The 22,649-nt window shown below is 47.4% G+C and overlaps 2 protein-coding genes, 1 long non-coding RNA gene and 2 other non-coding genes across 5 annotated transcripts in view; 1 reads left to right on the top strand and 4 right to left on the bottom strand.

Moving 5' to 3' along the window:
- Nucleotides 1–520: 520 nt before the first annotated feature.
- Nucleotides 521–5,429, bottom strand: RACK1 (receptor for activated C kinase 1). Its single transcript, XM_059063202.2, has 8 exons — nucleotides 4,919–5,429; nucleotides 3,739–3,910; nucleotides 3,060–3,207; nucleotides 2,713–2,808; nucleotides 2,185–2,295; nucleotides 1,624–1,764; nucleotides 999–1,109; nucleotides 521–631 (listed from the first exon to the last, which is right to left on the bottom strand). Exons 1-8 carry the CDS (start codon nucleotides 5,025–5,027, stop codon nucleotides 566–568), a joined length of 954 nt encoding a protein of 317 aa, XP_058919185.1. The 5' UTR covers nucleotides 5,028–5,429; the 3' UTR covers nucleotides 521–565.
- Nucleotides 3,368–3,446, bottom strand: LOC131756486 (small nucleolar RNA SNORD96 family). Its single transcript, XR_009335660.1, has one exon. It is a non-coding gene; the product is annotated as a small nucleolar RNA SNORD96 family (small nucleolar RNA).
- On the bottom strand, nucleotides 4,590–4,657 carry LOC131756497 (small nucleolar RNA SNORD95). The gene has a single exon (XR_009335671.1). It is a non-coding gene; the product is annotated as a small nucleolar RNA SNORD95 (small nucleolar RNA).
- The window catches only part of LOC131756252 (uncharacterized), a 43,858-nt gene continuing 26,390 nt past the window's right edge, over nucleotides 5,182–22,649 (top strand). Inside the window, exon 1 of the long non-coding RNA XR_010840405.1 lies at nucleotides 5,182–5,523. This is a non-coding gene — a long non-coding RNA (uncharacterized lncRNA). The remainder of the gene's footprint in view (nucleotides 5,524–22,649) is intronic.
- Nucleotides 17,783–18,634, bottom strand: TRIM52 (tripartite motif containing 52). Its single transcript, XM_059063203.2, has one exon. It carries the CDS (start codon nucleotides 18,617–18,619, stop codon nucleotides 17,783–17,785), a length of 837 nt encoding a protein of 278 aa, XP_058919186.2. The 5' UTR covers nucleotides 18,620–18,634.

Raw genomic sequence — 22,649 nt, 5'->3', positions numbered from 1 at the left:
ACTAAATTGAAGTCAAAGAAAAGAATCATTGCCATTATGAGTTGGAGGGTATATGTTAGAGACCTCAATATGCTGCACGTTTGTCATTTAGCTGCCACTTGAAGAAAAGCCATCTCTGCAATTATGTTTATTAACACCTCCAGACCATCCCACACTATTTAAAATCTTCAATTATGGAAGGAGTGCAAAGGAGTCATTACACAGCAGCTCTTCTGGTGAGTTGCCCTGCCTTAAAGCAGGGGTCCCCAACCTCTGGTGAGTGTCGGGCAAGCAAGGAAGCTTTGGTCCGCTGCTCCCCATTGCTCACATTGCCGCCCAAACCACCCACCTCTCCCCAAACCCCGGTCCCTGGAAAAAGTGCCTTCCGGGAAACAAGTCCCTGCTGTCAGAAAGGTTGGGGAGCGCTGCCTTAAAGGAGTTAAAACAAGAAAAGCAAAACCTTTTTAACCAGAGCCCCAATCGGATGCAGACTGCACAAACCTGAGGAGTTTCAGGAAGTTTTCAGAGAAGACACTCACAATAAAAGAAAACCAGTTTTTTTAATTTTTAAAGCTCTCCTATGTTTTTAGCGGGTGCCGATGGTCACCTGCCACACTCGCACCAGGTTGTCTGTGTAGCCAGCAAACAGAGTCTGCAAGGGAGAAATGACAGGTTAAGTCAGAGCCATGGAATTCTACAGTCCTGCTAGAGCAACAAAGATGGCCCTTCTCTTTAATCACCCAGTACTATTCACGGTTGATTACGTATTCCTAGAGGAAGCAACAGCTAGCTGGCAGTAAGCACTCACAGGTTTGTAAACTGGTCAAGTTAATCAAGGTCTTAATTGAAGACAGGTAACCACTGCCCCATGGACCACAATCTTCCTACTGACGCTGTGCCAGTAAAATGGCAATAAGCAATCATTTTACTTATGTCAAAGACACTGGTTCTGTAAACGGCAGACGAGCAGAAAGTGAGAAAGGTTAAAAGCTGAATCACCTGAGGACAGACACACTTACCTGGCCATCAGCAGACCAGGCCAGAGAGGTACACTGAGGCGGCTCTGCCTTGCTGCTGGTACTGATAACTTCTTGCTTCAGTTCATCTACAATGATTTTGCCCTCCAAGTCCTGGGGAAGGGGTAAAAACCAGGGTGAGGACACTCAGCACTTCAGTGCCACTCTCAAAAGCCTCTTTGATCTGTCATTCAGCAATTCTCAAAACAGAATGATTTTTTTGCCACCGTGGGGACAGCTGGCAATGCCAAGAGGCATTTTTGTTTACCACTAGTTTTGCTACAGACATCTTGTGGGAAGTAGAGGCCCGGGAGGCTGTTACACATCCTAAAGTGCACGAGACTGCCTCTTCCAACAATGGATTACCCAAAGTGTCAATTGTGCTGAGGTTGAGTGAATTGCTACACTTGGTCATCCTTCTTTTTCAGTAGGCAAAGATCTCCCACCACTGCAAATCCCAATCCCAAGAAGCTTTTACTCATTCTTCTCAGGTATCCACTGGCAGTGTGGATGGTTCAGTTGTTCAGGAAGTTCAAATCCCACCAGTGAGCCAGATGACACATTGGGAAATAACATTGCTGGGGCTTGCAGAGCCGGGTATCTGGCCTCAGTTGCAGCCCACACTCACCCAGATCTTGATGCTAGGGCCTGTAGCAGCACAGAGCCAGTAGCGGTTGGGACTGAAGCACAGGGCATTGATGATGTCCCCACCATCTAGCGTGTAAAGGTGCTTGCCTTCGTTGAGGTCCCACAACATGGCCTGGCCATCCTGGGTGGACAAGGCACGAGTCAGGGCAATGTGACTTCTTGCGGATGTTATTCCCACCCACCTTATCTCAAGATTCTGCCTTAATGCTTAACTGCTTATCACAGTACCCTGACCTCCCAAAAGCCAATTTCTCAAGTATCAGCATTTATCTCTGTATGCTTTCCCACCTCACTAACCCTACAGAGTCTCTTGACAACTTCAAAATGCATCAGTATAAGCTCCAAAAACACAGGATCCTAATCTCATCAACAGCTTTAAGAAACCAGCTTCACAGAAAACAATCTTTAAAAGAGCATACCGTATCTACGTCGTTTTCAGAATGTTCCTCAGAAACATTTACTCTTAAATTGCTATCTCATTATCTTAGGTATTCTAAGACACTGTCCCCCAATGAGTAGGAGACTCCTGGCCTCTGAATACCTTGCCTCCAGAAGCACAGAGGGATCCATCTGGAGAGACGGTCACAGTGTTCAGGTAGCCTGTGTGGCCAATGTGATTGGTCTTCAGCTTACAGTTTGCCAAGTTCCATACCTGAAATTGTGGGTCATAGGTGAAGAACCTGGCCTGGGGATCCATCAGGGTCAAGAGGGCTCAGCTCAAATAAAAGGCATGGCACCGTGCTTAAAAGTATTCCTGGATAGGATAGCCAATTTCCATTCTATCAGTAACAAAAAAAGGGTCAAAGAATCTGTCTTGGCCACGTAAGGACAATGAGGATTAAAACTGAAAGAAAAAAAAAAAAAAGCTTTCTGTGTTGCCATCTTACAAGGGACTCTGGGTTCCCAATTAGCTACTTCTGACCAAATGTCAAAATTTAATGGCCTGTAATGAGAAAATATCAAGAAGAAAATGGTCAGTTGAGGAACAAAGCTTTCAGAGTGACCAACTGGAAGGCAGTGGGAACACATTCTGGTTGGTAAAGGCCTTACACCCTGGGTCCAAGCTCACCTTGACCAGCTTGTCCCAGCCACAGGAGACAATAATGGGATTGCTGCTGTTGGGCGAGAAGCGGACACAAGACACCCACTCTGAGTGGCTCTCATCCTGCAAAGGATGGAAAGGAAATAAGGAGAAACTGTCTTGTCCCATGAAACTGTAGACCCCCACCCCTCCCCTCAGTTACGTGGGACGTATATTGACAATCTTATATTCATACTTTCAGAACCCAAACCTTTAAGATTGACAGAAGCCCTTTAGGTTCCAGATGAGGCTTGAAATCACCATACAAAGGCACCATTAAGAAAGGGTGGGAGAAAGTGTTCAACGTATGCTCCCTACACGTCCCTTCACTTTACCTGGACAGTATATTTGCATACACCCAGAGTATTCCATAGCTTGATGGTTTTATCTCGGGAGCCAGAAACAATTTGCCGGTTGTCAGAAGAGAAGGCCACACTCAGCACATCCTTGGTATGGCCTACAAATCGGCGCGTGGTGGTGCCCCTGAGAGCAAGGACGTGGTTACTCTCTAGACCGACTTTGCAAACATTCTTACACAGACTGTTTCCCTGGCCTGGTTCCTCTCCCAGTGGAGCGGCATCACTCACACAACCCTGGACGTGGCTTTGATAACAGCAGGCCCTTGGCCGAGAATATGCCAGAGAATCCCTTCAGAATTGCAGGACATGTCCTCACTCCCATGTGGGGATTGGCTGACAATGTCATCTCTCATCACCAGGATCCTCCGTTATGCCTGACCATCCAAAGACTGAGCTACCAGCACACAACACGGTCAAACTTTGCCTATTCCCAAGTGCAATATCTGATAAAACTGCTCAGCCAGACCACTCCTCAGCAATTCAGTATAACATTAAAAACAAGGAGGGTGGCCAAACAACCACAACTATCTGCTCCAGGTATTCTCTGCCTTATAGTTCCCACAACAAACCCAATCACCCCTGGGAAACCACATCCAGATATTATCTGCCTCATTTCTACCCAGCTTTCCCCCAGTGCCCCAGAGCAGCTACTTGCGTTGTGAGATCCCAGAGGCGAAGGGTTCCATCCCAGGAGCCTGAGAGGGCAAACTGGCCATCTGAGGAGATGACCACGTCACTAACAAAGTGGGAGTGACCCCGAAGAGCACGCTGTGGGATACCGTAGTTGGTCTCATCTCTGGTCAGCTTCCACATGATGATGGTCTTGTCTAAGGGCAGGTAAAACAAAAGAAAACCCAGTGAGAAACCCCACGGCCCACCCTCTGACCTACTGGATAATGCCTCAAGGTGACTGGTGGGCTCACAAGATAAATTAAGGGCATTTAGGGGGTAGGGTAACTATAGGCTATGAGTGCAGTTACTAGGCAAATCCAAGTGACGCTCTATTCAAGAGTCAAGTAGAGCTAAGTGGTACCCTGAGAATTTAACTCAGGTGTGTGGAACTTTACCGGGTTATGCATGCCACTTTTGGAGATTCAGACCAATTCAACGTCTATTTTAAGTATTTTCTGAGGTCTAATGCATGAACACAGCAGCCTGGGTGTGGGAAGACTAGCTGTGGGCCTCCAGAGACTACTGCTGAGGGCTGCAAGAAGTGGTGGAATTAGAAGTCACTTTAGGTGCTACAGGACTGCATGCTTTTCCTGCAACGTGCTCCACTCAACAAGCTTTCCTATTAAGGGCCAGACAGGATCCTAGCCTTAGATGATCCATTTTCAAATGGCGTGGGCGCAAACGCAAGGCACAAGAAGTCTCCAAAGGCAACCAGGTACACAGTGAATAAGAAAAAACCAGAGGAGAATGGGCAGAACCGGTTACCCGTGAGACTGGTGTCACGAGGTTCTCCGTGGAGTCCCCCCACTTCCCACCGAGTAAACGGCCGGGCGGCAGCTCAGAAACAGCCTCTGGGTTTCAGCATGGGCACTCAGATGGCATGTTGGGTTCATCACCGCGCCGCCCGACTCGCAGGCTCCTGGGCACACAGCCACACACGCGGATTAGGGGGCCAGAGATTTTTAAAAAGCCCCCAACCGTGCAACCCTCCCGGCAGCCATCCGTGTTTCGGACTCTGCAAAGTGGGGACGCCTCACGGGTTTAGCCGTGCTGACACCTAAGCAGGGGTCAACTCACACCCCAACTCGCGGCCACAGGCCCAGTCACGCGACGCGCGCAACGCCCCCTACCCCTCAGTCCTCTACCTGGCACCTCAGCCGTACCTCGAGAGGCGGACAGTATCATGTCCGGGAACTGGGGAGTGGTAGCGATCTGGGTCACCCAGCCGTTGTGGCCCTTGAGGGTGCCACGAAGGGTCATCTGTTCAGTCATGACGGCGGAGGGTGCGGGTGTCGCCGCAGCGACAAGGATGGAACTGGATAGCTCGGAGAGACGACCCCCACACACACGTTCTTGCCGCGGCCCTGCGGAGAAAAAGAGCGAGCAGCTCCGCGCCGGAACCGGAAATACCCGCCCTCTCGAGCAAAATGGCGCCCTCCTATAATTCACTTCTGCTCAAGATGGTGGCGCCGTGTAGTGCACGGTGGGATGTAAAATCATAAGACCTCATGGTCTCCTCCGCCGCGCAACATAATTTGGCAACACCTTACAAATACATTCCGAAACCAACACGCCCGAATATTTTAAAAAGGCTCCTCACGGTTGGGGCATGAGGTCTAAGAAGCGGAAGAGATAAAGTGCACGCCCCATTCCCGTAAGGATCGCCTAGCGTCTTCACTGTCCCTACGTGGCTCAGCGCGAACCCCGCCTTTTCCGCTTGGTGGCTTGGAAGGCAGCGGAGAGGGAGCGTAATTTCGTGGGCGCAACTGTGAGTAACGGTGGGCAATGTGAAAAATACGGTATTAAATTTTAAAAATAAACTGTGCTTAGGTGAACTATTAAACCCTAACAGATTTCCTTGCGCGCGGGGTGGGGCAACTCTTCCCTCAAGAGATTGATGCTCTGATGGTTTTGGTTGAGGAACTCCGTGCCCGGAAAGACTTAGTCCACCCAGGACTAAGGCAGGAATGGGTTACGGAGCGGAAAACCGGGGATGAAGGAAAAATCAGTCTGTGGGCTGCTGGACAGTAGCCCGCTCCCGCCTAGGCAAGAGGGCGGAGAGCTCTCGCTGAAACTGAAAGGCCTCAAGAGGAAGGACCTCCGGGTTCGGACTTATCGGTACTTGGGCCAAACCACTCACAGAAAGGTGAGGGGTTTGCGGGTCCAGGCGTGCCCAAGTATTTCATTCCTGTTTGTAACATGTATTAACTTTATTTTCTCATCGGTGAAATGAGATTGGGAATAATAGTACCTACCTCACATGGTGTGGAGAGTAAATGGGTTAATATAGGTAAAACGCCCAGAAAAATGCCTGGCAGAGTAAATGCACGCAACTTAGTGAGCACCTCTTGGGTACCAGACCCTATTTTAGGTCTTGGGAATACAGCTGTGAACAAGATAAAACGTACCTGTTTCTTTGTTGTTTTTTGAGTTTACATCGATGGGATGGGGAGAAGAGAACTCGAGGGGGAGATTTTAACAAAGACAGGAAGATGTGGGAGAAAGCCCTGAGAATTTATGGGGGTGGGGATAATGTTCCCATCGGAGGGAAGAGTCAGTGCAAAAGTACAGAGATGGAGCGTTGGAGGCCGTGGGGACCAAAACAATGAGATGGAGGTGGGGGTCAGTTGACTGAGGGCCTCGCAGTCTGGGGGAAGGACCTTGGAAAGCGGTGCTAGAACGCCTGCCTTTGGGAAAAAAGGCGAGGGGCAATGGCAAAGCTGCTGTGGGTTATGGCCACTCAAGTGTGCGAAGAAGGCCGGAATCCGTCCCTTGAGAGCAGCTACTCTCCTGGTCCCCCTGCGGACCCCTGCCTTACTCCGCAGCCACGCTGGGCTCCTCCATAGCCTAACGACTGTTCTTTAAGGCTTCCAGGCTTGTACATCACCTGCCTCCATGGCGCCCACACCTGGCTAGCCTGTCGCTTTTCCAACACTGAACTCTACCCCCACCCACGTGTTTTGTTTCTCCTGTGGTCGTGGTAGACCCTTGCGTTTACTCACTCCAGTATCCAGCTCGCTGCCCACGACTCCCGCCGTGCCTGCGCCCCACTGGGCGCTCAGCACAGTGGAGAGGTGAGCGATTCTTGGTCATCTCAGTGTGGAATGAGAGATGTGTTGCACAGCATCTCCTCTCTGCCCTCAAGAACAATGGCTCCTCCACCTCCTACCTCCACTCTCCAAAGACGCCATCACTCAATCACATTATTACATTTTTCCCCTTGAGAAACCTCATTCGGCTCTCTGTTGCTTGAACTTTGCCCGGGGTGCCCCTGTGGAATCCGCATCCCTGAGGTAGGACACCAGGAGACTAGGTTTAAAAGGAGCCACCCAGGTCCTTCACGCCGGCTCAAAGATGGGACCTTTCTGTAACACTAGGCTCTTTTCCAGAAGCCTCCCAGATAAGCCCTGCCCTCCCGGGTACCCCAGCCCACCTCTGCCCAGCCCCTCCCAAGTCCTCCTTGCCCTGCCTCTGGGCCAAGACCCTTGAAGGTGCCTTTCCCGACCCGAAGGCCTCTCCCCACACTTGTCTCTACTCTAGAGACGATTCTTGCAGTGCCGCCTCCTATGGGGCCAAGGAGGGAATTCAGGTTTTGCCCTGGAGCCCACCAGGACTAAGCCAGTGATGCCAGTGGAGGAGAGAGAGAAATGGGATGTAGTGGAATTTCCTGTCCACCAGAGACCCTGCAGGATTCAGGCTTTCCACTTCAGAGTTTTCCTCTAACCACCACCAGGCCTATCCTTTCTTGGAGGGTAGGCCAGCAGGCCATAATGCCACTGAATGCCCCAGCCCTGGGGATGCTGGGGACCTCTGGCAATAGCTCCAGCGGGGGTGGGGGGGGTGGGGGATGGAGCAGCCTTTCCTGCCCAGCCCCAGCTGCAGTTGAGCCCCATCCACGCCCGCTTCCCTCAAGGGCATCCGTGGCTCCCTGCTGGGCATCCAGGTCCTCGCTTGGACCAGGGTCCACCTGGTCTCCTCACTCCTCTCAAGTAGGAATCTGTAGGTTCACTCTTGGTTAGCAAAGGGAGCCTGGCCCCTTCCAGCACAGTGATGTCCCTCCCCTGCTGGATAGTTTGAGAATCAGCTGTGCCTTTCACAACAAAGTCTGCTAACTACGCTAGCCAGGTTGGGCCGGGCCTCCAGGCTCTTCCTTCTCACCCAGGACATCTTTTCTCCAACCTCAGGGAGGTGGAAGCCTGCTCTCACCTGCCCTCTGGGGAAGATTCAGCTCTCCTCCAAGCCATCTTCCCACTTCTTCAGGCCACCCACGCCCTATAGGCAGAGCTGGTCCTGGCCCCGAGTTTAGTGTTGTCTCACCCACTTATCATCTGAGCCCCTGGGCTGCCCCACCTTTCCCGTCCCGACGGGCACCACCTCCACTCCACACAAAGTAAGAATCCCACGGAAGAAATTGGAGAGGCTCTCCTAAGGAAGTCTGTCTCACTATTCCTTTTCTGAAGGGAGCCCCCAGGACCCACACAGCTGGAAAGAGCCCCTTAGGCTTCTTGCCAGAGGCCCATGATCTCCAGGAGCAGAGGCCTCCATCCCCTCCTGCAAGCATTCAAGAAGTGAGAGAGGTCTACCCTTGAATGCTGAGGTGAGGGCTTCTGTAGGTGCTGGGTAAGGGACTGAGGGAAAGGTGTGTGGCCAGGACCAGAGGGCCTGCTGACTGCCAGCCCTGGGCAGGCGGTTTCCCTTCATTTTACTGTCCTTCTACGGATTCAGTGTGGTTGGCTCTGGCATGCCCCATACTCTGTTGCTGTGACTACATTGGCCCTCCCTTGCTCCTCCAACTCATCAGTTCTCTCCCACACAGAACACACATTGTTCTTCTGCCTGGAAGGCCCACCGTGTCTAACCCCCCTTTCCTTAGTTAAATCTAAGCTTCCTTCAGGTCTCAGCTCCGGTTGCCACATCTGGGAAGCCCTCTGTGACCCTCAGATGTAGGCCAGGCTCCTTTATTTCATGCTGTCATAGTGGTGGTGCAGCATTTGTTGGGTCTCATTTAAATTCTGCCACCGTCTCCTCTGAGTGCCCTAAGGACAGGGACGAGGCTGTTTCTGCTCACATGTTGCATTCCCAGCACCTGGTAGAGGGTTTGGTATGAGGAAGATTCTAATCTTGGTGGCCAGCCTCCCAGGCTGAGTAGTTAGGGGCAAGTAGTTAAAGGGAGGGTGCTCCTGGCAGAGGGATCAGCCTGGGGGACGAGGTGTGCCGGCGGTTTGCATGCACAAGTTTGGGAGTGATGGTTTCAAGAAGGAAAGGAGAGTGAAACCCAAGGTGGGCAGGGAACCCTAGTGCTTTTGTCCTGAAGCCCAGGACAGCAGTCTCTTTAGGATTATCTCATCCCTTTCCTGCCTAGCCTTGATTTTACTGAAAGGCATCTGTAGTCAGAGTGAAGGCTAGGTTGGAGGAGTAAGACTAGAAACAGGTAGAGTTCAGAAGCTGGACAGGAGGGTCTCCAAGAGGATTATGAGTCTTACAAAGGACAGGACAGAGGACTTAACCAAAGGCCTTATGAGTGAGGGGTTGACCATCTCTTCCAGTCCATCTCTACCCTGCTTCCTTTACTCCAGGGTCTAGAATCAGGTTCTGAATACAGAAGCTATTTAATGATTGAGGCCTAAAGAATTAAGCTCAAAAAGGCCGGAGACAAGGAAATGTGAGACTGTAATTATAGGTTCTGTTCCATTCTTCCTAGTGAGAGGTGGGGATGTGGCATTAAATCAATGCTGGGAACAAATCTTACAAAGAAATCACATGCTATTTTTTAATGTCTCTTGAAAAAGATTCCTTGTCCGTCTTAGCCAGTAATCTGAGGTCTAACAGTCACCCAGAAAGCTGCTAAGGCATTCTATTGGGTCTTCCCTGCTAGAGGGACTGTGGGATTCCCCAGGGCCTGGGTGCTTTAGCAGATGTGCAGAGTCAGAGGCTATGAAAGTGGGCATGATCTGGTCAGGTGGCTATATTCCAGGCAGGACTATAAGAAATGCCAGCAGAAGGCAAGCTTCTTGCCTTGTTAAAGGATTTAGAGCAGCATTAGGTGGCAGGAAGAAACAAAAGGTGACCCAAGGTGCCTATTCTCGGCCTTTTACCAGGAAGAGGATTTCATATGAACCAGGGTCAGGAGATTATGTTGCAATGGAACATTGAGGCTAGCTAGCTCACTACAAGATGTGAGAGCTGAGGAGAGAGCCCTCAGCTCTGATAACCCTTCCCTGCTCACACCTGGGTTAAATAGCCAGAGCCTGCTGAGAAATTCCATCCTTTGCTACAGAGGGGAGAGAAGGGATTTTATATGCCTAGGAAATGGCAGACAAAAAAGGGGTGTGTGTGACCTCCAGGGATCCTCTTGCAGGCCACCTGGATCCCCATTTATCTTTGCAGGGGCCCTGCTAGATGCCAAGTAGAATTGTCTACCAGAAGACTCTGACCATCTCTGGATCTGAATCCTTTAGGATGGGGGAAAAGGCAAGGAAGGCCTAAGCATGAACCTCAAGTTAGTGAGATAGATATGGAGGAGTGAACCTCCCTGTTCTTTAAGGCTATATCTAATTCAAATCCCTGAGGTATCCATTTTCCCCCCTTTTTGGAAGGGGGATAGATGGGGAGAAGAGTAGCAGGTCTCCTAGTAACAGGAGCCTTGTGGCATCTCCTCCTGTACTTCCCACATACACAGATGAGCTGTTTCCCCAAGCCCCAGATTCTCATACCATACCTTTGAGGACTCTAGTTTGTGGGCAGACAGTATCATTAAAAGTTAAATTTATCATTACCTTTAGCTCTCACAGTCTCCTCTTCAGCCCTGTTATTCTTAGAACCTCTCATTTCATCTTCTCTCATTAACACTGCCAGCACAAACTGCTTTCCCTTCCAGGACTCCAAGACCTCCTCACCACCTTCTGTCAGGATCTAGTGTGAAAGGAGAAAGGGAAGAACCTACTTACCTGCTTTAATACTAGGTTCTGCCCCTCATCCCATTTTCCAAAAGTCAGGCACCAAATAAAACCTTATTTATATTTACACTCCTCCTGTTTTGAGGTTCTAGCCCCAGCTCTTTTTGGGAAGGGGGTAATGATGGTTTTTTTTTTTTTTTTTAGCTGCTTTTCACTAGAGTTCTCCCCTGTGACATCTCTTACATGTGATCCACATGGATCACAACTGTAACTGGCTCAAGGCCATTTTGGTCAGATTTTTTTAAAAAAAGAGAGAGAGCTGCCTTTTCTCTTTTTATACCTAAAACTATCACCTTACAGCCATCTCTCTCCTGATTGAGAAAAGAAAGTTGTCTTACTTCTCCTTTTTCTTCTTCCCTTTGCACTTTACTACTCCTGAGGGTGCTAGGAAGGACCAGAATTCAACCTGCCTTTTTTGTATAGAACTGTACAGTTCAACATGATTTGACAGCCACTAGCCATATATGACTATTTAAAATTAATTAGAATTAAATACAATGAAAAATTCGGTTCCTGAGTTGCACTTGCTAGGTTTCAAGAGCTCAAGTCATATGTAGCCAGTGGTACCTCTACTATATTGCATAGCACAGATTTAGAACACTTCCATCATTGCAGAAAGTCCTTTTAGAGCTGGTATAGAGGGCTAGTGTCCCTGTCTCCCCCTTTTTGTAATCCTGTTTTATCAGTCAATAAATATTTGTGATAACTTCACTGTTATAGGATAGCTTTCAAAGGTGGTCAGGGATTAGGAGTGGGAAACAGCATAGAATCTCTTGGTCCTATAAAGGTTTCAGAAGGCATGGCACAGGGGCCAGAGGTTAATGGCCAATCTAAGGAGGAGCCTTAGATTTTAAGGAAGTGCTTCAAGGGCTGATTTTATATAATATGTATCAGCCCAGGGTTTCTCCCAGTCTGACAGGAACAGAGAGGCTCTGGTCTTATCTATAAGTTCTGAATAATACTTAAAAAACCAAACTAATCAATTGCCCTATGGCCCTGCTGAAACTAAGGAATAGCTGAAGTGATTGCCTTTTCTTACTAATTGTTTCTAGATCTCAATTTCATATACTGCTTTATCTGTTTAAGTCCTTGATGGCAGTGATATAGGCAGCTCTAATGTTTACAAAAGGCCTGTTGACCCTGCCACCTGTATGCCAAGAGCTGGGAGAAGTGGGAGTCATATCAATTAATCCACTGATGCTAAAGCTACATTTAATAAAATTCCAGATAGGTGAGGCTGTTCTTCCACTGAACACTTTTCTTTTTTTTTTTCTTTTTAACGCGGTACGCGGGCCTCTCACTGCTGTGGCCTCTCCGTTTCAGAGCACAGGCTCCGGACGCGCAGGCTCAGCGGCCATTGCTCACAGGTCCAGCCACTCCGTGGCATGTGGGATCTTCCCAGAATGGGGCACGAACCCGTGTCCTCTGCATCAGCAGGCGGACTCCCAACCACTGCGCCACCAGGGAAGCCCACACTGAACACTTCTGAACACCTGTGCTAGGCACTGGCTATAGGGCCTAAGTGAGGCTAGTAATGGCACCTCTGTAGATAAGACCAGTTTTCCCTGAGACTAGACAAGTGGTTCTCAACCAGGGATGCTTTTGCACCACCCCTCCCCAAGACATTTGGCAAGGTCTGGAGACATTTGTGGTTGTCACAATGGTGGAGAAGTGCTACATACATCTAGTGGGTAGACTCCATGGATGCTACTAAGCATCCTTGAATGCACAGGACATCCCCCACGTCCCAAAGCAAAGAAATATCTCATGCAAAATGTCAAGATTGCTGAGGTTGAGAAACCCTGGTCTAGACCACAACATGGATCAGTTCTTCATGCCAAGACTAAACATGCGGTCCAGGGTCAGAAGGATAGTAAGTAAGGCTAACAAGTGTCTGATAAATTGGGAAAGAAAAAAATTAGGAGTCAATGCAACAGTGACCTCCATGAAGATGAAGGGCAGGTGTAACTGGAGTGTGTTTAACTGCACTAGAATGCTAAGAGCTAAGGTGATGGTGCAATTGGAGTTCAGGATTTCAGATGTGTAGCAAGTCTGTGTGAAGATGAGGTCCAGGGTACAGCCACAGGAGTAGAGAGGAGCAAGTTTAAACAGTCTGATTTGTGATATAGCAGTTAACAGCTGAACCTAGTAGGGAAGCCATTCAATAAACAGATGAGCGTCTGGTGCATATAGATATATATCAGTTTTTCTCAATGTTTTTGTAACCCACACCTTTACTTTCCATATACCTTAACATCTCACATTCTCTCTCCTTCAGTGTTATTTAAAATTTCAAAATTAAGTTTCATGATTAAAAATGGTAATTTTGGAAGGCAAAAATTTGTTCAGATGATGTAATAACCATGTCACTATTAAGCCTTAACTTTTCTTTCCTGGGTGCCGTAGAAGATGCAACAAAACACAAGCTGCTTTGACAACACTCTTGCAGTATTTTCTCCCCCAGTTACTTATACCAAAAAAAAAAGCTGTTAAGATATAAGGAGAAAATGGAATAACAAATGGATTAAAGTCTGAAAGTTTCTAGTCAAAACAATCAGACTTTGAGTTCCACAAACTCCTCCTGAAGTTTTTCCAGTGAGGATTGAACATCAGTGTGAAACATTCTTTTCCAGAGCTACCGCAGGTAGGTTTCAAGAACAAGGTCAAGAACACATCACCCAAAATAGTTTTAGATTCCCTTCCTTCCTTACTTTTCCTTCCTTTTCTTTCCTTCCTTCCTTTTCTCCTTCTTCCTTTCCTGGAAATAACATTCATGTATCCCATTCTCTAAATATTGGCCAAGAAAATAAAGACATTTTTAGCATGAGTTTGCTATCTGTAGCTAGATTTTTGGCAAGTTACTTACAGTATTTCATAATGAGCAGTGATGTTGGTGTTTGCCCCTTGACATTTCAGGGTCAATGTATTTTAAGCTTCAATTTGTTAAATTATGCTTGAAGTTTTAAAGTACAGATTCTTTATCACAGGTGTCCCAAAATCAGTTCTGTCCATAAATTCAGCTGAACTAAGTTCTTTGACAACCAAGGAACCTCAGTATATGACAGAAAACATTCTCAACAGCATTCAGATCTTCGAAAACCAAGGCAAACTGGGATCAAATGTACCATTTTTCACAACAGTTATGCTGACAGCAAGGCTTAAGATTTCCAGTAGATTATGGGCAGACTGATGGAAGTCGATGCTTGGTGGTGACTGCTGCAGTACATCTTTCTTTTTAAAAAAAAAAAAAATTTATTTATTTATTTATTTTTTGTCTGTCTTGGGTCTTTGTTGCTGTGCGCGGGCCTTCTCTAGTTACGGTGAGCGGGGGCTACTCTTCTTCATTGCGGTGTGCAGGCTTCTCACTGCGGTGGCTTCTCTTGTTGCGGAGCACAGGTTCTAGGTGCACAGCCTTCAGTAGTTGTGGCTCATGGGCTCTAGAGCGCAGGCTCAGTAGTTGTGGCGCATGGGCTTAGTTGCTCCGCGGCATGTGGAATCTTCCCGGACCAGGGCTCGAACCCGTGTTCCGTGCATTGTCAGGCGGATTCTTAACCACTGCGCCACCAGGGAAGCCCTGCAGTACATCTTGAATGCCAGTTTTCTTGAATTTTTGACAAAGACCCATATCTAAAACATGTCATTGCTGTAGCACCACCAACATATACTCCTATAATTTTTTTCTTCCAACTAAGTTCATTTCATACAACTTCAAAAATATTGTCTTTAGTGCTCGCTTAGTGAAAATAGCACATCCACAGTTTTTAAAGCCTTAATCTGAACACAAGCAAAGCACAATTTTCTTCATCAGTAGATTAATGTCAACTAATAGCAAAGAAGGATGAGCTGTTTTTTTAAAACCTGATATTTGATATGCTCAGTCAGTGAATTCAGAGTTCAGATGCAGAAGTTGATGAAGAAATTCTGGAATTCCTCAATTTCCTCTCAAAGTTGTGGTAGCATTCAGAATGCAAGGTAGTTTCACAAGTTTCTCCATTTTTTTCTCCTTTGCAATTAAAAGGGCTATTTAATAGTAAGCTTTCATTGCCTTTGAAGATTCCTGTTAATATTCCAATACTGTCCAATCTTAAAACTGCAGAGAATTGTGCTTTGCAGAATACTGTTTTTAGTGGCATAACTTTAACAGTGTTTGGCATGTGTCACTGCCCAACACTTTCAGATAACTCAGCTGAAGAAGCTGACCCTATCTTCTGCATCATACAAGAATCCATACTTGATAAAAGCCTCAAAAAAATTTTGGCTGCCATCTTTAGCTACCTCAATAGACAAAACAGCAAAACAAGGAGTACTGATGATGGAAGCATCTGGTCCCTCTTGCAGAGCGATGAATGATTTTATCAGCGGCAGCTGGGTGGCAGGGCAATACAGGCATCCAGTTATACCTGAGCCTCAACAAGTGAAATCTTTGTTCATTTTCTTTTTATACACCCGTCTGCCACCTAAAACCTGACACCATTTAATGGTGCCCTTGGTCAATCTAAATGATCTTATTTTCATAATCCTCTGATCCTAGCTTGAAGAGTCAAGACGAACTCTTAACTCGTGGGATGGACAAAATGGAAGATGTAAATAAGTAAATTTTTCAGAGCTAAAAAGCCTCTTCTTATACAAAATTAAACTTTAAGGAATAGCAGTATAAATGGCACCATATCCACAACAAACATCTCTGGGTATCCAACTAGTTATACATAGGCCTTAACTCTGAATGATTCTTGCTCCATCTTTGTGTTACCACCAGCCAAGGAGTTCTTTCCAATTATTTCTTATATTATGAAAAATTCAGTCTTTTTTCTTTTTAACATTATAATACTAAATATGACTTTATAAATGATAACTCTCCCCATACCCTGCAATGCTGATATAATGTGTGAAGGGAGGGGGAGAGAATGCCTTTCTTTTCTATTCCTGAAAATCACTGACCTATTCCTTGAGTCTATGAGTAACAACTCCCGACTCATAGCCCCTAAAGCTAAAAAAGCTTGATCACCTCCAAAGTAAGATTAAAATTTTGTTGAATTAGTAGCCGACAAGAGAGAATTTAACATAACCAGAACTGTGTGGTGGCTAATGTATAGCATATTAAATAAACCATTATATAAAAATAGTTCCATATAATGTTAACTATTATTGTGAGAGTTTTGTATACTATGATTCTAAATCATGCTACTGTAGGGTGCATGTTTACCAATGAAAGGAAGTGACAAAACTATCAACTGTATAAAGAATGAAAGAATATGTCAGTTAATATCAGTTTACACATAGCCTACATAATTTTTACGTCTTCAGTGTAACTCCTATGTTTGATAACACCATCAACCTAAGTTCTGGTATATGTTTGAAAATAAAAGTTTTATTATTTTTTTAATATTACATATTTTGAAAGGGATTACCTCCTATTTGTTTAACTTGGTTTTGCGGATTATACTTACTAAGGTGCTTTATAAATAACTTCTGAGGTTTCAAATGAGTGTTAGCTGGCCTCCCCAGATGAAAAGACCACCTCTTCTCTTGTCTAAATTGGCTTTCAATTAAAATTTTGGTTTCAAAATCCTTTCTAGAAAATCCTAGCAGAGGAATGAAAGGTTACCTCCTCTCAGCTTCAATGTACCAAAACCCAGAAATATAGGACATAGTTTCTTCTATAAGCAAACTTAATTATTACCCTGGGGGGAAAGCATGGTAGTAGGGTTTATCCTTAAATCATATTAATATGATAGAATTAGCAGTTTGTAGTGAAGATTTGTGTCTTAACTGTGCACTTGCTGTGAAACGGGGAGGGGAGGTGATGATATTATCTAAACTATAATGCCTGTAAGGCAGTGTTTTCTGTGTTTTGAAACCAAGTATACACCTGTGTACATATAATTTAAAAGTTTCATAAAACAATACTTACCCTTACTGTGCTCCCATGCACTCTGATATTTTCTGTTTCATTAAAAAATAATGCTGGGCATAATCCATTTATTTTAAGACCCACTAATTGGTCAAAACCTATGGTTTGAAAACCACTGCTGTAGAAGAACATGAGGAAATACATTTTATAAACTGTAAAGCACTCCTAAGACGTGAGCAGTTGCTATTGATTATAAGACTTTTATGGACTTGAAGACAACCTCTCCCTCCTTGGGTACTGCTAGGAGTCACATCCATCTAGGCTTTTTGACAGTATTCATGCTGTCATTGAGACAATTTTCTAATACTCAGATCAGGCCTAGAAAGCAAGGTGTTAACCAAATCAGAACCCAAAGAAATGAAAAGAAACTAGAGGAAAGTCAAACTAAAGAAACATCTGTTCAGCGCTTTATGGTTTATAAAATACTTTCACATATATGATCTCTTTTAATTGTAACAAGCCGAGGGGAAAAGTAAAGCGAAGAGGTTGAGACTGGCTCAAGATGAGACAGTAAATTGCAGAGCCAGGTCCTCTGATCCTAAATCCTTAACTTCTTCCACTCTGATAAAATACCAGGTAAGGAAAGTGATCAGGCCAAGAGGTTTATTCTGATCCATCAAAGATGTTTATGCCCTCTGCCTTTCTCTACAGGGAAAATGAGCCCTACTGAAGGTGGGAAAGTGACCCCAGACTTTGGGAGGGTGGGTGTGTCCAGTTGCTCTTATTAGTCCAGGAATCACACCTGGCTTTTTGGTGTAACCAGTATTAGTTCTCTGTTTTGACACTGCTTGTGCTGACGTCCTGAATGTCTGTTATCTACAAGTACTGTGGCTTTCCATTCCTATGTATTAAGGATCCCCGAGTCTTGGTCAGGTATAGACTCAGGACTCACATCAGAGGGAAATTAAGTACTGGGGGTGGGAGGGGTCTGTCACTTATACCCCCTTATACTTCGGTAGATTGAAAGGGAGTAACAACAGTGGTTAGTTCCCAGTTACTGTTTTTTGTCTTTACTCAGTTTCCTCTGGGGAAGCCAGTCAGCCTCAGCCAATGTCTCCGTCCACATATGCCCGTCTCTCTCCACCCTGTGCCCCATCCCTCACAAAAGAAGAGGCTCAACCACCAAGTCCCCAGCTCCCCTGGTTTCTCCTCCACTCCCTTCAAATCCCACATTCCCTCATGCCACTCACCTTGTACTCATGAACCACTTCCTGCATTGGCACCACACTGTGCTGTTTGTGGCTCCTGGATTCTCGACACAGCACACAGATAGCCTCTTTGTCCACCTCACAGAATAGTTTCAGAGCTTCTTGGTGTTTGGAGCAGATGCCCTGATCATTCCCCTGGCTCCCTCGATTAGGAGTGGGGCACATCTGGCGAATTATCTGGACCATGTTGGCCAGCTGCAAGTTGCGACGAAAGCTGCAACGCGTAAAGCTCTTCTGGCATTGGGGGCAGGTGAACTGCCGTGGAGGGGCCGGGGGAGGAGGCAGGTGAGTGTCAGGATACAGCTCTTGGTCTTCCTCATCGTATTCTTCCAATATCTCCTCCTCTTCTTCTGGGTAGACGTCAGTTCTCAGGTCATGTCTCACGCCTCCCAGGTAATAGTCCGTATCCTCCTCTTCTTCCTCCTGGTCCCACGCATAATCCAAGTTGTCCCAATCCCTTACGCCACCGTCACCGTCCCAGACTTCATCATCCTCTTGGTCCTGGAACAACTCCTCGTCAGCATTCCCCTGGTATAAAACCTCTCGAATGGAGTTGCTCCATCCACTGACGGCCCCCACTGCCTCGTCGTCTTCCTCCCATTCATCTTCCTCTTCGTCCCTGACTTCCTCATCATCTTCCTTGCCCCACAGCTGCGTCACACACCCTCGGCAGAAGTTGTGCCCGCAGCCGATGGACACGGGATCCTTGAAGTAATCCAGGCAGATGGCACACACCACTTCCTCCTGAAGTGTCTGCAAGGCGCTGGGAGCAGTGTCAGAGCCAGCCATCTTAACGCGCTGCCCGTTGGTATGGATGCGTCAGCTCACAGCTGAGAAGCGGGGGACACACCTGCAGGCCTGCCTCCAAGCTACGCTGGTGATCCAAAGCTGTCCCCAACCCTGCTCTGCCTACTCGGGCCCTCAGAGAAGCCTTGCTCCCCTCTCTCAGACTCTCTCCAGCTTTAAGTGCGAAAGCCCCAGGCCCGAACTCACAACTGCCCTCGGAAGGCAGTGGGGGTGGAACCAGGCTGCGGCCCCCACTTCCCTTCGAGACTCAGCGTGTACAAACTCAGGTCCCTCCAAGTTTCTCGCCTCCCTCCCGGCTTGCCTGACCCGGCGGCGTCCACCTCAGAAGCCGGCGCTCCTCACCCCACCAGAGGTGACGGAAAATGACGTAGGTGCGTTAACCCACGCTCGGGAGGGGGCCGACTGGGCGGACGGAGGGCCACCTCTCTATGGTTTTCCCCCGGAGACGCGCCCCCCGGAAACCCCTGCAGCCCACCCAGCCGCCCCAGACAGGAAAGACGGCCTGGTCAGAATGGGTGGAAGCAGAGAGAGAATCAATTTAAGCCACTGAGCGCTCTAATCAGCCAGACACTGAGGGTCCAACAGCTGCTCAGGAAAGCCCGTCCCCAGATGGACCCAAAAGGGTGGGGACTGTGGCGGCCGACCTCTGGTACTCTCGTGCACTTCCGGCCCCTCTACCCAGAGGCCTTTGTGGTAGGGAGGATTCTATCCGCCCCGCTGCGGCGCTCAAGGGCGTGGTCTGTAGCAACCTGGCGGGAGCAAGATCCCTGCGCAGTTGGATGGCGGTGAGATCAAAGAATCTCACGTGAAGACTTGGGTGCTTCCAACTTTCCTCAGACCAATTCACCCCTTTCTTGCTGCTTGCCCTCAGCAGGCACCAACTTCGCCTGTGGATCTTTTTACCTCCATCTATAACCCTTCCAATTCAGCATCCACTCACCATGCATGCATGCATCCACCCACCCAAATAACCATTTTTCATCCATCCCTCTATCTCTCCATCCATCCATCATATGCATGCATAACCCGTCCATCCATTTTCACCTATCCACATTATAGGAACAAAAAAATGAGTAAGGCATGATTGATTGTTCCTTCAAGGAGAATAGCTATAGGTGAGCGGTCGTCCTTCACCCAAGGTTTGCAAGGTTTATTTTTTTCTTTTTTTAACTTGACCCTCAGTAAGAAGTACATTGCACATATTGATCCAATACAGACTTGCACATATATGACAGAAACAAAATTGAGGGAAATTTCCTTAGGGCGTTCAAGTCACTCTGGTATGTTCTGTTTTACTTCAATAAGATGCTTGCACCCCTCAATAATTGGTCACTTTGGTTTGAGGAACTCCACCTGCCCTAATGGAAACTTCAGCGAGCCCTGGATCCCTTCCTTTCCCTCTTTGGGCCCAAGCTTGGACTCTAAGTACCACAGAGCAAGAATGGTAAACGTGCTATTCAACATTGTACACATAGCTCCTCTGTCATAGTGCTGAACATATAGCGAGTACTCCCTACATATCTGCTGAGTAAATAAATGAAACCCAACAAATTGTTACCATCAAGTCCTGCTGGTTTTTATCTCCTCAAATCTAGGTCTTCTCTATCTCTGTTCCTTCCAGCCTACATCTGACCCCATCAGCTTCCAAATGGACAAGAATTTTCCTGAAGGGTCACTTGGCCGCATTTAAGTCCATCTTTCAGCCACCAGTACCATTCACGTGAAATGAAAGTCTGACAAATTCAAGCCAAGCTGTTGCCTCTGTGTCTTTGGGCATGTTGTTCACTCACCTAGAAGGCTCTCACCTCAATGCTTCACTTGTAATCCCTATTTAACCTTCAAGTCTCTGCCCAGGCATAATCTCCTGAAGGAGGCTCTTTCCTGAGGCTGGCACCAGGCTGTGTTCAGACTCCAACTCTGTCACTCTCTGTATGACCTTGGATTAGTTTCTTAACATCCCTGTGCTGCAGTTTCCCCATCTGCAACATAAAGATGATAGTAGCACACATGTCATGGGTTGTTGTGAAGTTGGATTAATTGTAAAATGGTTTGAACAGTGCCCACTGGAGTTATCTTTTTATCCTCATCACCTGCCACTATATTCCTTTCCTGTAGTAGATAAGCCTTGGAAGAAACTCTCCCTTATCTCCTATTCTCTCCCACTTTGAGTAGGGTCAAGTGATTTGAACGCTGAGGGGAAAAATAATATGCCATGTGTCATCCTAGGTTTTATTTTTTTTCTTTCTGGCCACAGTGCTCAGGATCTTAGTTCCCTGGACAGGGATCGAACCCATGCCCCCTGTAGTAGAAGCTTGGAGTCCTAACCACTGGACTGCCAGGGAATTCCCTGTCATGCTAGTGGTTCTGAGAGCCTTTTGTCTGGAGAGGGAGGGAGTTGAAACCGAGGTCTGACCTGCCTAAGGTGGGACACCTATTGGTGGTGTTTGTTAGAAAACTAGCAAGTAAACTCCCATATACAATCTGGGAACCATCCTGGAGGTCATGACTGACCCTGAGAAGCCACAGGGAAAATATGAGCAATGAGAACTGGAACTGAGTTTCAAGGCTGGAATACTTCCCCGTCTCTGAATGCAGGTTCTCCCCTGCACATGGAAGCGGGTGGGGAAAGAGCTGGGGAGCAGACCAAGGGAAGAGGGGGCTGCTTATAAAAGCAAGTTCCTGCTAGCCCCAGGGAGCAGAGCCCAGGTGGGAAGGAGAGCTGGAGAAAGCAAGGGGGAATGGGTGGAAGAAGATGGTGAGAGAAGGCTTGTGAGATCATCCTGAAGAGACTGTTGAGACTTAAAAGGAACATAGAGTGGACATCCATTATCAAGAATACCTAGGTGGGGCTTCCCTGGTGGCGCAGTGGTTGAGAGTCCGCCTGCCAATGCAGGGGACACGGGTTCGTGCCCCGGTCCGGGAAGATCCCACATGCCACGGAGCGGCTGAGCCTGCGCGTCTGGAGCCTGTGCTCTGCAATGGGAGAGGCCACAGCAGTGAGAGGCCCGCGTAACGGGAAAAAAAAAAAAAAAAAGAATACCTAGGTGAATAAAGACCTGTAAAGTTCAATACCTATTTTATCTTCTTTTTCCTCTGAATTACGTCTCCTCAGATCCAAGTGGCAGCTGGGAGAGGGGCTTTGTTTAGATTCCCTGAGGTTGTGAGGCTTAGCTGTTATTTATCAGGGTACACGGGAGGCTTGGTTTTAAGCCCTCTTGCAAATTCCACATCCCCAGCAACCAGGCATACTCTTCTATTCATAGGAAGACTGCTAGCCTTCTGAACTCAGCTGGGAGCCGTGGGTTGTTGGAGTAGACCATTCGGCACACACAGGGCCTCAGGTGCCATTGTCCCAGGGGCACTGGGAAAACAGCTGCAGTGGAGGGCACTCAGGAACAAGGGCTCAGCAGTGGTGGTGGCTGCCAGTGCATTTTTCTCAGGACTGATTTCAGAAAATTTATCCACGGAAACTTACATCAGCCTTTTTAGGCTGAAGGACCCCACACAACTGCAGGTGATTAAGTTCCAGTTTATGGTGAGGAGGCGGGTACTTGTCACGCAGACCCTGCGGACCACTTATCAGAGGTACCAGAGAGGCAGTCTAGCACGGGCTTGGTCCCACAGGGGTTGGCAAATCTGGCCCTCGGTTTCTTTTTGGAAGGCCCAAGAGCGAGGAACAATTTTTAAATTTTAAAGGGGTTGTAACAAAAATAAAACAAAGGTGAATATTAGGACAGAGACTGTATGTGGCCACAAAAGTCCAACACTTTACAGGAAAAGTTTCCTGACCCCTGGGCTAGGAGGCTGAAATGGAGGACCTCCAGAATGCCTTCTGATGTTACCATTCTGGCTTGTTTCTCCCCTCTGGGTTCTAGACTCAGGCTCGTCCCCAACACCCTAGCACTCTCTCCTCCCAGTCAGATTCCAGAGGTCCTGGCTGGACAGAGTGAGTATGACCAGTGGGTCAGCCTCGCTTTTCCTTAACTCAGGCCCAGCTTCTCCTCTGCCCCTG

The sequence above is a fragment of the Kogia breviceps genome, chromosome 4 (genome assembly GCF_026419965.1).
Source record: "Kogia breviceps isolate mKogBre1 chromosome 4, mKogBre1 haplotype 1, whole genome shotgun sequence".
Classification (NCBI taxonomy): Eukaryota; Metazoa; Chordata; class Mammalia; order Artiodactyla; family Physeteridae; genus Kogia; species Kogia breviceps.
The sequence above is the reverse complement of the archived record's forward strand: the minus strand, read 5'-3'. Positions and strand labels throughout refer to the sequence as shown.

Bases quoted from the DNA above. Each gene is read 5' to 3' on its own strand.
- TRIM52 (XM_059063203.2), bottom strand. From the start codon at position 18,619: ATGGCTGGCTCTGACACTGCTCCCAGCGCCTTGCAGACACTTCAGGAG.
- RACK1 (XM_059063202.2), bottom strand. From the start codon at position 5,027: ATGACTGAACAGATGACCCTTCGTGGCACCCTCAAGGGCCACAACGGC. The intron at 2,809-3,059 runs GTAAAGTGAAGG...CATCCTTTGCAG, and splicing joins TATGCAAATATACTGTCCAG to GATGAGAGCCACTCAGAGTG. The intron at 632-998 runs GTAAGTGTGTCT...TCTCCCTTGCAG, and splicing joins CCTGGTCTGCTGATGGCCAG to ACTCTGTTTGCTGGCTACAC.